Source organism: Sarcophilus harrisii, chromosome 2 (assembly GCF_902635505.1).
Source record: "Sarcophilus harrisii chromosome 2, mSarHar1.11, whole genome shotgun sequence".
Taxonomy (NCBI): Eukaryota; Metazoa; Chordata; class Mammalia; order Dasyuromorphia; family Dasyuridae; genus Sarcophilus; species Sarcophilus harrisii.
Genome location: NC_045427.1, coordinates 58,374,077 through 58,394,789, shown reverse-complemented (window position 1 = coordinate 58,394,789; position 20,713 = coordinate 58,374,077). Strand labels below are relative to the sequence as shown.

General features: G+C 34.9%; 1 protein-coding gene across 1 annotated transcript in view; it reads right to left on the bottom strand.

Moving 5' to 3' along the window:
• The window catches only part of DYNC1LI2 (dynein cytoplasmic 1 light intermediate chain 2), a 55,115-nt gene that overhangs the window by 23,572 nt on the left and 10,830 nt on the right, over positions 1-20,713 (bottom strand). The window contains exons 5-6 of the mRNA XM_003758388.4: positions 14,267-14,436; positions 1,998-2,091 (exon numbers count right to left, since the gene is read on the bottom strand). Of these exons, the coding sequence (XP_003758436.1) occupies positions 1,998-2,091; positions 14,267-14,436 (264 nt within the window). The remainder of the gene's footprint in view (positions 1-1,997; positions 2,092-14,266; positions 14,437-20,713) is intronic.

Genomic DNA, 20,713 nt, shown 5'->3' with positions numbered 1-20,713 from the left:
CTGGTTTCTAAAGAAATAATAATATATATATACACACACTTTGACATTCTAAGAATCCAGGATTTTTCTGACTGTTCTATGTGGAGAGTGCAACTTTTTCAATTAAATACTTTTTTTGAGTTATCATGTGCTTAAAAATTTTGACCTGATGGATAACTTTATGGTGAAGAGTTCAGACTCTTAAGTTTATTAGAACAATCCTCAAATAACATGCCATTAAAAGGACTACACACACCACCAGTAATGGCTATTTAAAAGCTGGAGCTCCAATGGTGCATCTTACAAGGATATCCAATAGTAAAGGATGTAAGGAGGGCGTCAATGGAGGAAAAATGAAATATGTAAGATCTGTATATAGTTACATATACTTAACTATATATATATATATATATATATATATATATATATATGCATATACAGTTGCATATTTCTAGCATAGAATAAAAAAAATATAGTACATATGGCTAGATATAATTACATATGCAAATGATACAGTATATAGCTATATAGAGTATAAATCCCTCATTCATGTGTTTTTTCCCCAAAGGAATTTAATATTATTACCTCAAATTCACTACTCAGGAAATAATATAAGCACTTTGGACACATGTTTTAAAAAGTTTAAAAAGTTCACTACACCTTCCTTAATTAAATCACTAATGTAGGGTTTTAAACTGGCTTTGGTGGTATAAAACTACAGTAAGAACAAGCTTTAAGTGAACTTTTTACCAAAGAAATCATTTGTTCTTCTGGCTAGATTCTGGTTGTTGACTTCTCTGCATTTTCCTTCTTTTTAAATCTTGTAAAATTTATCAGCAGAAAAAAGCTCTTGCATATCACAAACACATTTGGGTATGTCCCTACTGATAGGACAAGTCCATTGCACACACATAAGTAAGAAAAACTTTTCCAAATTTTTGTGAAATAAGATTATCTATGTATTCCTTTTATATTTCCTTTATATACCATAAGCTACCTGGTTAGCTTCTAAGCTTCCTGGTGGAATCCATCACCTAATATGGTTCTGGGGCACTATTTGCTAGATTTGTAAAGACCCAAAGCTCGAAATGACTCAGCATTCTATACACACACACACACACACACACACACACACACGTGTGTGTGTGTGTGTGTGTGTGTGTGTATATATATAAACAAACAAGGGATCCCCTCCTAAAGGCAACAATTATGTTCTATTGGACAGTAATTGCAATAGATAGCATTTAAAGACAATGCAATAGATTGTCAAAAGAGCTCTCTGAAATACATTAAGCTTCTGTCTGTCTCTGAGATGAAAAAGGTGAAATACAGTGACTTGGCCACAAAAGGATGAAATGTCAGGGCTGCATTTATGTCCAACTTTCTGACTCCAAATCCATATCTACTGATAATGTAGATCTAAAATTAAGTTTGACCTTCCTATTCTGAAAAAAAGCTAAGTTTTAAAACATACAGAATTTAAATAACATTTGGCAGCAGAATTGTCAGCTCTTTATATCTCAGTGATGTGTCATCACCCAAATTATACCATCAAAAAGGCTGGCTTTCTACAGGGATAAATGGAATGCCTCCAAATAACTCAGTATTACAATAGCCTATTCTCTAGGAGGAGATTCTGAATTCCTCTTCCTTCCCACCTTTCAGATGGCCACCATGTTTCACATTTCTATTGTGTTGTAGAGTTTACCAAGTGCATCCTTCTCGCAGGAAGAGAGGGCTTCCGGAAGTCTGGAGCACAAGTATTTTAACTGATTTTTAACTGATGAAAAAAGCTGAGTCTTAAAAATGTTACGTGTCTAGTGCTACATTTGATTTTAGGGGATTTGCTTGGGGTGTGGAAGAGTCCTTACTCTACCAAGATCAGCACCTGTTCTGCAATTATGTAACAAAAACAGTTAACCTTATGCTATTTTAAGTCATACAATTTTCGAAGTGCCATCTTAGAAAACAAAAGCAATGAGGAAATACAAAAATGACACCGCCTTAAGTGAGGATACATTGTAAGCAGAATTTACGGATGTGTGACTGAATGAAATCAAAGTGTTCTTCTCGATAGTCATGTTCCTTCTCTAGGACACTCACTGCATCACACTAGAAAAAAAACAAAAAACAAAATAAAACCAGTGAAGGCAAAGGGTTAGAATAGCAGTTCTTAAGCTTTGTGGTTTCAGTACCCCCTTACACTCTTAAAACATTGACAACTTCTCACCCTACCCCTCTCCCCCAACATCCTTTTGTTTATGTAGGCAATAGCAATTGATGATTACTATACTGGTCATTAAAATACCTTGGTATTATTGTGAAAAATTTTATTTATTTATTTTTTTTATTTATTTATTTATTTTTTTTTTTATTTAATAGCCTTTAATCCACAGGATATATACATGGGTAACCTTACAGCATTAACAATTGCCAAACCTCTTGTTCCAATCTTTACCTCCCCCCCCACCCCCCCTAAATGGCAGGATGACCAGTAGATGTTTAAATATATTAAAATATAACTTAGATACACAATAAGTAACAAAAAAACATTTTTGCTGTACAAAAAGAATCAGACTCTAATTATTGTACAATTAGCTTGTGAAGGAAATCAAAGATGCAGGGGTAAAATATAGGGACTGAATTCAATGTAATGGTTTTAGTCATCTCCCAAGGTTCTTTTCTGGGTATAGTTATTCAGTTCATTACTGCTCCAAGAAATGATTTGGTTGATCTTGTTGCTGAGGATGGCCTGATCCATCGGATAGTCATCTTATTTTTGTTGAAGTATATAATGATCTCTGGTTTATTTCCTCAGCATCCAGTTGTGTAAGTCTCTCCAGGCCTTTCTGAAATCATCCTGTTGGTCATTTCTTAAAACAGTAATATTCCATAATATTCATATACCAAATTTATTCAGCCATTCTCCAACTGATGGATCCATTCAGTTTCAGTTCGAGCCACTACAAAAGGGCTGCCACAAACTTTGCCATACAGGTCCCTTTCCCTTCTTTATAATCTCTTTGGGATATAATCCCAGTAGTAACACTCTGGATCCAAAGGGTATCACAGTTTGATAACTTTTTAGATAGTTCCAAACTCTCTCAAAAGGTTGGATTAGTTCACAACCACCAACAATGAATCAATGTCCCAGTTTTCCCATCCCCTCCAACAATCATCATTATTTTTCCTGTCATCTTAGCCAATCTGACAGGTGAGTGGTATCTTAGAGTTGTCTTAATTTGCATTTCTCTGATTAATAATGACTTGGAGCATCTTTTCATATGACTAGAAATAGTTTCAATTTCTTCATCTGAGAATTGTCTGTTCATATGTGAAAAAGTTTAAATTTCATAGTGTTAGTCCCTGAGATCTCCTAGAATACATGGGCCAACTTTGAGAACTACTGGACTAGAGATTGATTTTTACTAATATTCATAATCCATTTTTCAAAAAAAATCTTTAATAGTTTTTTATTTTTCCAAATACTGTGCAAAGAGTTTTCAACATTCACCTCTGTAAAACCTTGTGTTCCAAATTTTTCTTCCTCTCCCCACCTTTCCCATCTCCTAGACAGCAAGCAATTTGATATAAGTTAAACATGTGAGGAAGAAAAATCATATCAAAAGGAAAAAAACACAAGAAAGAAAAAACAAACACCAACAACAAAAACGGTGAAAATACTGTGCTTTGATCAACATTTAGTCTCCATAGTTCTCTGGATGTGGATGGTGCTTTCCGTCACAAGTCTTTTGGAATTGCCTTGAATCACCTCACTGTTGAAAAAAGCCAAGTCCATCACAGCTGATCATCACATAAACTTATTGCTATGTACAATTTCTCTTGGTTGTAGTCACTTTTACTTAGCATCAGTTCATGTAAGTCTCTCCAGGTCTCTCTGAAATTATCCTATTAGTTTCTTATGGAATAATAATATTCCATAATATTTACATTTCATAATTTATTCAGTCATTCTCCAACTGATGGGCATTCACCCAATTTCCAGTTCCTGGAAAGGCTGCTATAAACATTTTTGCAATGTGGGCCTTCTTCCCTCTTAAATCTTTTTGGGATTCACACCCAGTGGAGACACTGCTGGATCAAAGGGTATGCAGAGTTTGATAGCTCTTTACTGTTCTCCAGAATGGTTGGATTAGTTCACAACTCTACTAACAATCTATCAGTGTCCCCAATTTCCCACATCCCCTCCAATATTTATCATTAATTTTTCCTGTCATTTTAGCCAATCTGAGAGGTATGAAGTGGTACTTCAGAGCTGTCTTAATTTCAATTTTTCTAATCACTAGTGATTTAAAGGATTGTTTATATTACTAGAAATGGCTTTACTTTATCTGAAAATTGTCTATTTATATCCTTTGACCATTTATCAGTTGGGGAATGGCTGAATAAATTTGAGTCCATATATTTGCCGAAATGAGATCTTTATCAGAAACACAATGTAAAACATTTTTTCCCTAGTTTTCTGCTTCCCTTCTTATCTTGGCTGCATTGGTTTTGTTTATAGAAAAATTTTATAATCATGTAATCCAAATTATCCACTTTGCATTTCATAATCTTTTCTAGTTCCTTTTTGGCCATAAATCTCTTTCTTCTCCACAGATCCATAGCTAGACTATCCCTTGTTTCCCTAATTTGCTTACAGTATCACCCTTTATGTCTAAATCATGAACTCATTTAGACCTTTTCTTGATAAATGTTGGTCAATGCCCAAGTTCTGCCAAACCTGAATAATCCATTTCAAGTTCTATTTTCTTGTCATATCATGACTGGCTGTTGATAAAAATTAAAAAAAAAAAAAAAAAATTACACTACTACAAAGCTTCCTATCACAAAGAATCAAATTAGATTTAAAAAAATAGTTTGAGCTATTTGATTTCTGATTTCTTTCACATAATTGGATGACTTTATGATATCATCCTTAAAGTAAACTAGCACAATGAAAGAACTGACATAATAACAAGGGGCAGTTTTCTCTTTTAATCATTCAATCATGAATGCTACTTTTAGAAAATCTATAACTAAACCCAATTTCCTGCACAAAGATGAGCTTCCATGTTCTGAGAGCCTTAAAAGAACTGCATCTTCCTTCCCCCATTTACTTTCTCCAACCCAAACAACATAAAATTATTTGCAAGTCCAGCACTTAGCATAATAAGGTCTTAATAAATGCTTGTTATTTATTACATACACATACACACAGAGAGGTATACTGTGAATGTGTCTATATGTAGTTTAAAATGTATTACAGAATTTTTTTAAAAAATTACAAATTCAAAATCATTTAACTCACACTAACTTTAAATATATTCTCAAAGGTACACATCAAAGGTATTAATATCCTAAAGGCAGATTACTTCTGAAATTTTACTATTCCTTTTTTGTTTAATTCTTCTATTTCATTCTTTAAATTCAGGAATATTAGGAGTTTTGTTTTTTAAGATTGACTTTTAGAGAATTTTTCTATTTTTGCTAATACCAAGAATGTCTTTTGACCTTTTAAGGAATAGATTTTTCCCCTTCCCCTATATCAAACTATTTATTCATTTTTTCATCACATTTCATACAGTATGTGCCACCTACAAACATTTAATTAGCTTCCATAATCAATTAGCATTTTTTTCAATTATCTTCCATTAAAATCTTCCTCTTATATCCTACGTATGATCGTGATCTAGAATTCTCTTAAGAGAAGACTCTTAAATCTGGAGGATTCTACTACAATGGAAAGGCTTTGAGTAATGGATTAAGTAACAGACTTTATTTTCTGTTTTGGGTACCAGTCAAATTAAATATGGAGACACTCATCCCCAAAGAATAAATTTTTTGGCCCACTCAAAAATTATACCAGTGGAAAGAGTTACCAAGATAAAAGCACGCGTTTTTTTTGTTTTTTTTTTTTAACATTCCAAATTATTATTTTTGCTTTTTATTTTCAAAATATATGCATATTCATTTTCAACATTCACCCTTGAAAAACATTTGTGTTCCAAATTTTTTCTCCCTCCCTTCACCATCCCCTCCCTTAGACAGCAAGTAATCCAATATGTTAGACATGTATAATTCTTCTTCTATACATATTTCTACAATTTGCTACATAAGAAAAATCAGATCAAAGAGGGAAATAAAATGAGAAAGAAAAAAAAAAGTAAGCAACTAAGAACAAAAAAGATGAAAATACTATGTTGTGATCCACATTCAGTCCCCATAATTCTCTTTCTGAATGCAAATGGCTTTCTCCATCATAAATCTATTGGAATTGGCCTTAATCACCTCACTGTTGAAAAGAGCCATGTCCATCACAGCTGATCATCACATAATCTTATTGCTGTGTACAGTGTTCTCTTGGTTCTACTCACTTTACTTAGCATCAGTTCATGTAAGTCTCTCCAGGCCTTTCTGAAATCATCCTGCTGATCATTTCTTATAGAACAACAATATTCTATAACATTCATTAACTTATTCAGCCATTCTCCAACTGATGGGCTACCACTCAGTTTTCAGTTCCTTGCCACTTTAAAAAGGGTTGCTACAAACATTTTTGCACATGTGAGTCCCTTTCCAAAGGGAAAATTATGATCTCTTTTGGGATACAGAGCTAGTAAAGACACTGCTGAATCAAAGGATATGCATAGTTTGATAGCCCTTTGGAAAAGCATGTATTTGTAATGTACTGCAATAATATTTCTAACTTTATTGAACTAGTTTTGAATAACATTCAACTTATGTCTGAAAAGAATTCACAGCACAAAGTTAGCTAGGTTTTGCTTTAGTGAAAGAGGATGCACACTAATTGAGGCAATCGTTCTACTTGGGTACTATTCTGTTAGAAAATCCTTTCCTGGCCAGAAGTGCAGTGAAGGACTCATCTAACTAACCTCACTTCTCACCAACTCCCTCACCTATAACCTCTCCCTCAGAGGCTACTGATTGCCAGGGCCATAATTCCCTGGATAGACATGGAGATGAGAAAGTACCAATGTCTTTTCTTTATTGGTAAACTCAACAAGGCTTAGCAGGAAGCAAGAGCAAGTGTATGTATGTCTGTCTCTCTTTCTCTGCATCCCTGAATCTCTCTACATCTCTGCTTCTCTCTGCATCCTTTTTCTTGCCTATGGCAAAACTGGCCAATTATATCCACTCTCCCCTGGGATTATCTTGTGCCTACCCCACTCAGCACTCTGTAGGTGGATCCACAAAAGGGAGACACCTGGAATTAGTGCTGTGTCCTAAGAAAAGATCTAACACCTGTAAGACACAACCTCCTGCCTCAGAGGCCAAGCCCCTTTTTGCCTCCTGGGTCCACTCTACCAGCTGTCATGGCACACATGGCAATTCTCAGAAGGAAAGTCTCTTAACACTCACTTGCTCCAGCTCATCCCTTCCAAGGCCATCCAGTGGTTCAGGCATTCTGGGAGCTCACCACATGAATGCAACTTAGCTTGGATGTCAGCTGCAGTTGAGAACTACTAGGTTCAAGAAATCCACTAGTCTCAATAGCAGGGACTTCCATCACACCAGGCTGTTTTGACCCTATTCTCACAAGATTATTCTGTAATTTTTTTATTCATCTTTTACCCTTACCTCCATTTTTTGTATATTGTTTTAAAAAACCCAAGTTTCCCATATATTCATATTGGCATCTTTAGACAAGCTATATCAGAATCATTTCTTTTTCAATCTTCAGAATTTAATTCTTAAGCAATTTTCATTCTTTTGAAGTTGTACAATTTCAGGCCATGGAATCACTCAGACCTTTTAAAATCTATCCTTCCTTACCTACATCCTTTTTAGAACAAAGATCATGGTTCTTGCCAGAGAAAATAGAAGTATATTAAGGGTAAAGCACCCAAGTCTTACCTCCACCATCTATTAATATACCCCTTGAGTTTCTGCATACCAAATACTATTCTTATAATAATCTATCCTAATTTGGTATAAATCCTATTACTTTTCCAGTTTTAAAAGATTCTAAGTTGATCAATAACTTCAGTTTCCTTAAGTCAACAGTCCCTTATATTTGGGAATTCCTGAGATGATTTTCCCCATTAGATTTTAGTCTAAACCTATTTTATCTGAATTATCTGAAATCTGCTTTCCCAAAATCATAGTGCATATCAAACTGCTCTATCTTGCAATCCTGACACAAATTGATTTTAATTTAAGCAATCAATTTTTCCTTTATTGATGAAAATCATGTCTAATGTAACAGTTCCTTTTATTGCCTTCCTACCCTTTTAGGAATAGAAAATTATTATTAAAGCAAGTCATCTACTGCACTTTTAGCAGAGAAGATATTCTAACAAATACCCAGATAATGGACTAATAATGGACTAATACTATATCACAGCTCTCTGTAGCAGAATTAATGTTTTCCAACCCATTATCTATTTCCTTTGTCTAGGTGTTCTTATAATTTGGCCTCTTAACATTTTATTCAACTAAAAATACTTTCTCCAAAATTCTCAATTATCTGACTGCCAAATCCAAAGTCCTTTTTTCAATCATCTTCCTTGAATTGTCTGTAGCATCTGACACTGCTAATCACCTTCTCCTCTGAGATATACTTTCTTGTTTAGGTTTCCATGACACTGTTCTCTCTTGTTCACATCCTCTCTGACTGCTTCTTTTCAGTTTCCTTTGCTGGATCTACACTCTGTGCCTTACTTCTGGATATATTCCAGGATTCCACTGTGGGCCCTCTTCTTTCTCAATCCTCTTTCATGAATTTAATAGAATATCCTCAGATAATATTTATGTAAGCCCTAATGTTTTTCTTTGAGTCTCATTCCTTTATCATCCTGTCTACTAGACATTTCCAACCAGATCTCTTGACTCACCTGGGTATCACTCCAGTTGAATCCTTCATCACCTCTCCCCTGGACTATTGCCAAAGCCTTTTTATATATTTATATTTATTTAATTTATGTATTTAATTTAATTGTTCAATTTATCCTCCATACAGTTGCTAAAATGATTTTTCTAAAGCAAAGGTCTGATTAAGTCACTCCCCTAATTCAAAAGCTCTCTAGGATCTACTGCCACTAGGCTAAACTATACATTCTTCACACATTGAAAGCCCTTCACAATCGGATTCTAACCAACCTTGACATATAATGGACATTAATCCATCTCATACACTCTAAACTCTAGACTTACAGAGTAAGATTTAAACTGAAACATTCTAGATATCTGCAGCTGCATACTGATATAGAAAATCAACATTATTTAAACTATATTGTATTTGCATCTCTTTTCTTAAGCATTTCCCAACAGCAATTGAATCTGGTCCTGGGGCACCCAGGACTTCTGCAGGAGGTCTGCAGCATGTGGACCAAGAATGACACCTCTGTTCTAGACAAACTGATGTCCCTCATATGTGTCTCTTCTTTCCATTTTTGAGCCTCTCTCTCCTCCATCCCTCCAACCACACCCAGAAAATACATCTTTGCAGAAGATGCATTGAATATTTCAACTTTTAACAGTCTTTTACCTTCTTTTGTTTCAATGAATGGCTTGCTGAGTAGGGAAGGAGAGGGATATATGTGGGAAAGAATGCAATGTACAAACAAAAAAGAATGAACAAAAATATTTCTAATTTCCTTCAAAATTCAGCTGTCCCATTTTCTACATGGATCTTTCTCCCATCTATTAGCATTTCCTTATATTCATTTCAGTTATATTCTGGATTTATTTATATATGTACATGTTTTCCCAAGTACAATGTCAACTTCTTTAAAGTAGCAATTCTACTTTTTGTCTTTGCATCACTAAAACTTTAGCACTATGCCTGATATATGGTAGGCACTTAAAAAATTCATATTGATTGGTTTATAGTCTACAAACATGATTCCCTTGGTAATCTTAATCCAAATCCCTTCCACTTTGTTCCTCTGATTTTTCTTAACATATGCATTTATTCCACCATTCTCCTTTACCCAGTTCCTTTGGATAATGAAATAGTATTTCAAAGCCACAGTCCAACCAAGGTCCCATCCCACCTAGTTTCATGGACCTCCACATAGTAAAAATTTGCTTCCATGTATTATTATTTCTACATCAGCCTGCTTGTCATTCATACTTTATATATTTGTAGACAGACAGCAGAAGCCACAGGCTTTAGTGCTATCTTCACTCATTCCCTGAAAACTTCTGGATTTTTCTTTTGCTGTTCTTATATCCCAGCTACTCTTATTAACATTTAACTAGGTAGAGATATGAAGGAAGTTTTCTCCCTAGTCCCTTTTTTTTTTAATCAATTTAAAGTTCCCAGATTTAGTTTTACAAATTTCTCCAGGCAAACACAATTTTACCAGTCCTTGTACACTCTTGTCCCTTCACGCTTGTATTTTTAACCATGGTCCATCTATTTTATTAACCAGGAATTTCACCTATCTGCTTCTCTCCTCTGAAACAATTCCTTTTTGATCAACAGTAACGAAACTCTGAATAGACCACTAAGGTCTTAAGCCTTAGCAATGTTTTCCCGATCTCTTCTAACATTATTACTTGTGACCATTTGAAAAACCAGAAGTGGGAAGCTGTCATCAGCTGGCCTAATTAATCACCCTGCATTTCAGTTTGACTCTATTCCTGTTTCCAGATAAAATAGAGTCACCGTCTGGGCGTCTCCATAGGGAATCACCTATCACTCCTATTCTTATTGCTTTGGCCTCTTTCCTTAGGGCAGCTGGCAGCACATGGAGAGACCACTGAATTGAGAGTCTATGATCTAAATTCATTCCAGCTACAGACACTAGTTGTGTGATCCTGAAAAGTCACATAACCTCCTTCTGCCTCAGTTTCTTCAACTATCTGTAAAATATAGATAATAAAAGTACCTATTTCCAAAGCTGGTGTAAGGATGAGATATTTCTGAAGCGCTCTGCAAACCCTCAAGTGTTTTATATGTTTTTGTCATTATTGCTATTATTATATATTATTATCCTGAGGAAAACTAACAGCTATTTCCTCCTCTTTGGAAAGAAATGTCTATTAACAAAAATGCAAGTAGATGCCCAGTTCCTTCAACAGACTGCCTATGGACTCCTATGTCACTATGACAGGGTCAGATTTTACCTATCTTCTATATTTGGTTTCTGTTTAATTCACAATGCAATACTGGAAGGTGAAGGGGAGGAGGGAAAAGGAGGGCGTTTCTTCACTTAGAAGTTTTCTGTAGGCTACGAGGTCAAGTCATAGTAGTAAGGCAGACAGACAAGAAATATGCTCTGTAAACATTCACAGATATTTACTTAATTTTACATGAGTGTCAGTGATGACCAACATTCTCAGCATAAGTTGCTGAATTAGAAACTTCAAAGAAACAGAATGACTTTCTATATTCTACTTTTAGATGACAGAGGCAGAATTGAAATTTAAGAATCTTTCCACGCAGGGATGCTCTATTCCACCATGGACCTTTCAAAGCATTTTGTTTCTATCTGTCGATTAAGTCCTGCTGTATCTTCCTGGCTACACTTTAAAGTATAGCCAGGAAGATATAATTCAAGCTTTTTTAAGTGCATGCACAAGATCTTACATCAAGTTGAAGCTAAAAAAATTTCAGCTGGCTATCATGAATATGGAATTATTCACTTAGAAGAGCTATGATGTCAGTAGTGAGAGTATATACCCTCTTGGCTTAGTTATTCTTCAAAAGCTGTCAAAGACAGCTGGGCAGAGCATGCTGTTACTCGTACTTTCTGTGGCAACCCCATCATTAATAACACCAATATTAGCAAGGAGGTATATCCATCACAGGCCCATACTCGAATCCCTCCCCTCAAAGCAGGGTTCACCAGAGTTTACATTCCTGACAAGGTCTCCAGATCCCTATCATGCTGTATTGAAGCTTCAAAAGGGAGTAGGTGTAGGCAGGTTGAAATGAAGAGCATTAACATTAAACAGTTAAATTAATGAATAAAATAAATTAATTCATATTACAAAAGTAGTCTTCATTTGAAATGGATACTCTCTAAAGGGGAGTTGCCTTAGTGAATTTAAAACATTTAAAATAGAATTTGATTTACATATGATTTTTTGGAAAAATATCTGCTGAATATAATGAAGTCACAAATAAATCGAACTAGTGCCATAAAACACTGCATGCAAAGAAACAAGAACAATTTTCAATTCTTAAATCAACTTCTGTTGGGTTTAAAATTATGTAGAAATCTAATAAGAGAATTGTCTTAACAGTAGAATGGAATAACCCAAGCAAAAGTTCCAAAAATTGTATGTTTAAATGGAGACTCAATTACCACTTATCAGGGATATTGTAAAATATGATTCATAATTTGAATAGGGCTCAGACTGAGATCGCATCTACCTGTGCTGAATTAAATTGGAATTCTGGCTCTATAAGTGACCTATTTTCTCAGTTGCAAATATAAACACACTGAAAACTTGATATTCTTAAGTATTATAATTTCTAATATTATTGACTCATATTTTTAAGCACTTTTAAAGTTTATAAACTATTTTATTTACAAAAAAAATCCTATGAAGTTCTATGGTACAAATAAGAACTCTATTTTACAGAGGGGGAAACTGAGGATCAGAGAGATGAAGTGAATTGTTCATGATCTCACACAAAAGGTACTGAAGTCTAGGTTTTGAATATAAGCCACCTGACTCCATGGCTCTTTCTACTGTTCACACAAAACTAAAATCCAATAGCTTGCTACCTGAAAAGACAACAAAGAACTGAAGACAAAGAAATGAATTGGTCCAATCCTCCAACACTTTGACCATATCATTAAATGACTATCTGCCTTCAATTCCACTCCTTTCAAACATTTTTACATGCTTTGAAGTTTAGCTCTCAAACTCAATACTCCAAAAATACTAACGATCCCAATTGTTGAATCCAAAGACCTGTACTTATCCTCATTATTCTTGACTTTTCTGCAGCAGCATATGACACTGCATAACCCTGACCTCCTGTACACTCTCTTTTGCTTCGGTTTTCTTCCTACCTACCTGAACAGTCTCATTATGGCCCCTAACTATGGTTATCTCCAAAGACTCAGTTCTAATTCCCTTCCTTTCTTTATGTTCTGTCATTGTTGACTTCAATTCCTATAAGTTTAATAATTATCTTTAGGCAGAAAAATCCTGGCTCTTTCTGTATACCCCGTCTCAGACTCTCTCAAACTCCAATGTCGCATCATTAAGTATTGAATACGACAAACTGGAAGCCTCATAAGCACCACAAACTCATGTTTCCCATAAAACTCTACCTTCTACCAAATTACCCTGATTTCTGCTTAAGGCATTACTATGTATACTTCCAATCTTAAAGGTTCACTACCTTGGACTTCTAGAATTCTCAGTCTTCCTCACTTCACAGAGCCAGTGAGTTGTTAAATCAATTAATTTGTTTTTGTATCCACAGAACAATGTCTAGCATATATAGAAGGCATTAAATAAATGCCTGACTGATCAGTCCTTTTAAAGTATACATTATCTACTTTTAGTTCAAGGCTATTGATTAGATTTACTGAATGAAAATGAATATTTCATCGATCTGTTCAACAACTATTTCTTAAGCATCTGTCACATGTTACATGTAAGCACTGTGCAGCAAACAAGAGAAAAAAAGATGTGGTCCCTGCCCTCAAGGACTTTACATTCTATCAAGGGGACTACACCAAGGATATGTGAAAATTCTGGACTCCATTTCATTAGTAACAACCTTGAGCAGTAATAGTGTATAGATCATTTGTAGAGTAGCATTTTACAAAGGGCTTTTAAAGAAATTCTCTTCATAATTCTCTTTGCTTTTAACAAGTCTACTGTGAGAGCAGAAGGATCAGTGTTATTTTAAATATGAGCACTCAAAATCAGAGAAGAGAACTGGAATAATAAGATCATAAAACTAGTTAGTGGCAAAGTAAGGACCCTAAATCAAATGCCAGAAGCACAGAACTCCCACTGAATTAAATTCCTAGAACCACTACAATTTATCCCTCAAAATGGCTACCCAACTGTCACTGCATACTTCCTGTGACAAGATTCACCAGCCACTGAAGCAGTCCATTCTAATTTGGCACACATTTGACTGTTTAGAAATTCTTTGTTTTATTAAATTGAAAATCATTTTTCTGTAACTTCTAGTCATTGATTCTGATCTAAGTACTTTTCTCAGTTACATCAATTTATCTATTTATATACAAAGTCTCAAGTTTAAAAAGGACTCACTGTCAAGTGAGTTTTCACTGGAGAACCATAAAGGCAAGTAATACTTTAATCTAGTTGTGCTCACCTTTGTGCAAACAACCAAGACCGGGATGCCAAGATTATGTGTGAGCATGTTGTCTCCAAGTGGCAAGGTAACATGTTCACCGTCTTGTGCTGAAGCTAGAGGTCCTCTCCTTTGTGGTGAGCCTTGATAGCCTTCCTCAGGTTCCACATACTCTTGAAAATCCTTCACAACTATAAAAGACAACACATTTCTAATAATAAATTAGATGCCTTTAAGTAGTAAGCCCTGGAAAATCAAACCATCCCTCCTTCCCATTTTCCAAGAAAATCAGATTAGAGAATGTCAATGAAGACTGCAAAATTTAAATAATTCAGTTAGAACTCATCATTCAGTTAGAACACAACAAGCAACACAGGCATATTCCCCGATATCTTCATTGCAACTCTTTCTGATTATTAAAAACATACCACCCAGCATGTTTCCCATGACATATATTTTAATTTTTTTATAATGTGTATTTTAAAGCCAGCAATGATAAAATTCAAGTTGAACTACTTTCAAAATACCATGGATCATTAAACTGCTTATAAGGTACCAATCTTTAAAATGACCAAAATACTGAAACTCATTTATATCACACCAGTCAGAAATTCTATTTGAAGTTTGCTATACAATTGCTAAACTGCTATAGTATTTCATATACTAAAGAACAGAGCTGAATGTATACATACGTTATCCCTGCTGTATGTAAATAATGAGATGGAAAACTCAGCCTAGTATACTCAATTTCCTTACCTGTCAACTGAAAGGGCTGGACAATGACTCCTTCTAGCCCTAAATCCTACAATCTACTGAGGCATATTATTTAAATTACTATTCTTTGTAATTTGCAGTAACCATATAATAAGCTATCCTCTTATAAATATAGCAATTCCTTAGAGAAATTTAACCAAAGCGAGAGTGTATTGTGTAGAATTTTCCACTTTCTCCCACTACAGCTTATTAAACAATGGGAAGAATTTTCTGAAATAGTTATTGTGGGGAACCAAACCCATGATCTCAGCCTCATTAGCACAGTGATTTAACCAAAATAACTAAGCAACCATAGACAGAAAATAGCATCATCACTTAGGCTCAGAGCTCCTTGATCTAAATATGGAACCGATGAAGAGGGTTAAAGGATGCACATATCATAAAACATTAGAGAGCATCTAGCCCTACAGTACAGAAGAACTAAGGCTGGAAAAAGGGAACTGACTTAGCAAAAATGACAAAAATTAAAACAAATCTAGCTCTCAACCACCAACCCCATGCTCTACTACCCACACTCCTTCCCTCTCATGCCAGAAAGACAAGCTGCCAAACGGCCCTTTCTTTCCATGCCCAACCAAAAAAGGAAGCTGGATCTACAGAAGCCTCTAATCTTTTATTGGATCCCAAACTAAAAGGACATTAAAGATCATCTGCATCCAATCCCTTCATTTTTCACATGAAGTAACAAAGTAAGAAAATCAAATTAAAAACTAATTTCAAATGGTCCCAAAAGAGATTTAAAACTAAAAAATGCTAATCTGACAAACTGTTCTCAACCATTATTATATCAGTTGATCAAATGTGAACTGTTTCCAAAATGATGAAGCCCTCTGGACAGCACTGCAAATAGTATTTTGTCTTTATACCTAATTAAGGTATAATTAATTTATTCAGTGATTTAAACTTCTAATATAAACAACCAAAGCATAAATATCCTTGGATGCACTGAGATCTGAAAAGCAGCAGTATGACCCAAACCTGAACATAGTGTGTTCTAATGTGTCCATTAGGAACACTTGAGTATCAAGGAATAAATGGCCTTTTTAGTCCTTTAAAAACATAACAAAACTGAAACTACAACAGATAGTATTAAAAATATTGTCCCTTAGAATACTAGATTTATGGTTGATTTCATGATGAAAATATGAAACGAAGTAAAATTCAACCTTGAAAAAAATTCCATTTGTTATGACAATAATTTGCAAGTAAAGTGATATAATACACTATGACTGTTTTATGTTTGTTTAGTAATTTCAAAGTATAGTCATATGTTTTTTCTTTACAATAAGCCCATGAAGTAACAACAAAAAAATTATCCCTTATTACAAGGGGATAGCATGATAGAGTGGATAGAGAGATGACCTTAGAGCACAGATTGGAAGTCTTGAGCTCAAGCCCTACCTCTTGACAGATTTAGCTATATAATCTAGACCAATTACTTTAATTACTAAGGCTTGAAGCACCTAAGATATTAAGTTTGAAGAAAGATATCAAGTAGGATTAGAAGAAGCCTAGACCAGAACTGAGATCTTGACTCTTAACCTTGTTCTCATATAGTTTCCTTCTCTTTCTCCAACCACAGATTAACATTACTCTTAACTGAAGCAGTTTTATTTATCAAACCGGTAAAATGAATACCACTTACTTTACTTTTGTGTGAAATACATTACAGATAACTCAACAGAAATAGACCATGCCAGGTTACAATCACTTAAGTTATTACCATCATCAGAAATGGATGGACTATGCAGAACAGTTCAAAAAACCAGATTACTTTTAAACATTTTATGGCTTCTTTTTAGAACTTGGCTAAGATCTATAAATATGTAATATGAGTATCATTTTTAAGTTCATACTAAGAAAACAGAAACAGCACTCCCTCCAAATTATAGAGTAGGGATAAACTTAAGGGGGCACAACAATAGCAGGTTAGCCCACTCAGTTTGTCATAACCCCTACAATCTAAGTTTAGAAAACAGTTCAGTATAGCTACAGCACTGATGGGTCCTTTGTAGAATGAAATATGAGAGGCACCCACGCTTCCAAAATGAGAGTGCTTAAAAGTATAACGGAAAATGCTTCCATTTTCTACTGGTTCATATTAATCAGAAGTCAGAATAACTTCAGTCCTATTAAAATAAAATCAAACACTGAGTAAGCAAAACTCCTGAAGCACTTTGGACAGGTTTGAAATTCTGTGAGAAATTTCAATTAAATAATTTTGTGCTAATGATGATGCAGCAGCATGAAATTTCTGAGCTTTTCCCAAACTAGCATCTGATCCTCAGAATATTTCCTTTCCATAAATATAACCATTTAACCCATCAGTTAAATGAGAAAATTTTCAGCTATATTCCAGTTTTATAAATTTGTGTATTTCAGAGAACTACGTTTGATGGTACAACACAATTAACAAGGAACAATAGAAAACCCACTTACAACTTTTCTCCCGAAGAACCTTTATAACTCGTGTTTTATCTAAATGAAACTCTCCATTCTACATCCTTGCATTTGAAATTAAGCATAAATAAAATTAAATATCACCTAATAATTTGAGCACCAAAATCCTCAAGCAACCAATGAATTCCTATAGGGAATACTGGGAAAACAGGTGACTTCTCTGATACTTTTCCAATCATTAAATAACTTGTCTTTGAAGATTCTGAAACTTCAAATTATTGGTATTTTAAGCCCTGAGGTGACTTGAAGATACAGATGTAGTTGAAAAGAATAATTTAATTATGGTAAGGAGTTTGGGAACTTACCAAGTACCCCCAAATCCTATTTACTAAAGCCTCTTAATCACATACATCCTCACAAAAGCCTTTTGGCAGATTACATTTCTGTGTAACATGGCTTTTCTACTGTCCTGCTCTATGATCATGTCTGATTGTCCATGCTGGGATTCAAATTTTTCATGTGTAAAATTAGGGGATTGGACTATGTGATCTCTCAAAAGCCCTTTCTAGTTTTGAAATTCTAAGATTCAATGAATATTTTTCTCTTTCTGTCTAGTCGATCTCTTTGTCTACTGACTAATTTATGAAACACAAGTCAGCCCTACATCATATCAACACCAGAGGGCTATTATCTCCAAAATCAAATATAAAAATCTTCCTGTTTGACTTTTAAGGCCTTTTATAACCTGGCCTCATTATAACCTTACTGGTTTTCTTATAACCTACTCATTTCCATGTATTCTAGAATTCCAGTAACACTGGCCTTCTTGCTATTTTTTCCATAATACACTCCATTTCCCAGCTCTGGGATTTTTTAGTGGCTGCCCCATGCCTGGGATTCTTTCATTCCCACCTTCTAGCTTTCCTGGCTTCAAGTCCCAGCTAAAATCCCACCCACATTCTACAGAAGTCTTTCCTGATTTACCCCTGATCTATATAATGTTACTGCCTAAGGCCCTGTTTATTATTTCAAATTTATCCTAAATATATCTTACTCATACATAGTTGTTGGCACATTCTCTCTCCCATTAAGAAAAGGGTTTGGTTTTTTTTTTTTGGGGGGGGACTTTATATCTCCAATGCTTCATGGGCACAGAGAAACACCTCATAATGGCTTAGTAACTTGCCTCCAGACAAGTTCATATTCCTCCCACTCTTAAAAAAAAAAACAAACCCAAAAACTTACTTAACAGTTCCACTACCTGTCTTTGCTCACCTGTTTTTTCCGATTAAACTCCTTGAGAAAGCTGCCTACAATTTGGATCTACAATTTATATCTCTACTTCCTCTCATTTTTTATCACTCATTTAACTTGGCTTTCAACCTCAATTCCACTGAAACTGCTCTCTCCAAAATAATTAATGATCTTTTAATTGTCAATCCTTATTCTCCTTAACCTCTGTATGATCTTTTACATCATCAAACACACGCCTCTCTAAATTTTCTAAATATTTCTAGATTCTCTAAGTAATTAGGAATTCCAGTGAAGCTGGATTAGGAGTCAGAAGATCTGAGTTCAAAGCTGCTTGCACTTGTTATGTTACTCTGGACAAGTCACGTAATATATCTGACTCAGTTTTCTCAACTGTAAAATGAGGATAATAATAGCACTTCCCTCCTAGGGTGGTTAAGAGGATTAAATGAGTTATTTATAAAGTACTTAGAGCATAGTATCTGCCATACAGTGGCCACTTAATAAATGCAAGCTTATTTCCTTCTTTCTACTATCTATTGGACTGTTCTTTAAGTGTCCTTTGCTAGATATCTAGTACATCTGCCTACAGAGGTTGTCCCTCAGAATCCTGTCCTGAGACCTTTTCTCAACTCCCTCTATATTATTTTTCTTGATCTCATCAGCTCCCATGGATTCAAATATTATCTGTAAGGATTCTCATATCTATTTACACAATCCTAAACTCTTGACCTCCAGTCTAGTATCTTTAACTACACATCTTAAACTCAACATGTCTAAAACTGAACTCATTAACTTTTTCCCTAGTCCTCCCATCTTCCTAATTTCCTTATTATCGGTACTAAAGGCACCACCATCCTTCCACTCAAAGCTTGTATTACTGCAATAGCTAGCTAGTTGGTCTCTGTGTCTTAAGTGTCTTCCAGTCTCTCTACCAAACAGACCTTTCTAAAGTACAGGTCAGATCATGGCTGATATATGAAGCCCTTCATAACCTTTCTAGTTTTCTTACACATTACACAGCCCAAGTCCCTGATCCAGTGACACTAGGCACCATGCTGTTCCTCAAATAAGATATCACAACTCCTAACTCTGGGCATTTTCAATGCATGTTCTCCATAGCTTAAAATCTCCCCTTTCTCATATCTACCTTGTGGCTTCTGTGCCTTCAAGTCCTAGCTAAAAGCCTTGCCTTCTTCATAAGCCTTTCCTGACCCCATTCCTTACCCCTTAATGCTAGTACCTCCCCTCTGTTTATTCTATGTTATTTGCAAATAGTTGTTTATAAGTTGTTGTCTTCATTAGACTATGAGCTTTCTGAGAGAAGGGTCTGTTTTTTCTTTTTTTTTTTGTATCCCCAGCATTTAACAATGTGTATGTGTGATATATAGTAGGCATTTAATAAATACTGCTGTTGCTATTCAAAATTCTTTCTATCCTCTAAGCCAGTGGTTCTCAAACTTTTGTTTTCAGTACCTTTATCTTTTTAAAAATTATTGAGGATCTCTCCAAAGCATTTTTGTTTATCTGAGTTATATTTATAGACATTTACCATATTGGAAATAAAAACTATTTTTGAACTTGTAGATCCTCTAGAAGGGTTTCAGAGATCCCCAGGATTCTCTAGACCATACTTTAAGAACCACTGCTCCAAGCCCTAGCTCAAATTTCACTGCCTCCATGAAGCTTCTTCTGATCTTTTTTTTTTTTTACCACTGCACTCTTAAAGTACGTATAGTCTAGAACACGTAAAATACTATCCTTATACACTCATGTATTGTCCCCCATTATCTCCAGATAATCTTGTTCCTTGGGGAATAGAAATGCTATCATATCTGTCCTTGTTATTCTGATGTCTGTTTTAAAGGAATGTCGATTAACGAAGAGAAGTTAAGTAACTTTCCTATAGTTATACAAGTCTTATGAGGCAGAATCAAACCTCACATCTCTAACAGTTCCAAGTCCTCTATACCATTACCAGATATTATAGCTTTAGGTCACTTTTAAGTTTTGAGTAGGGTCAATAGGTAAATATTCCAAAAC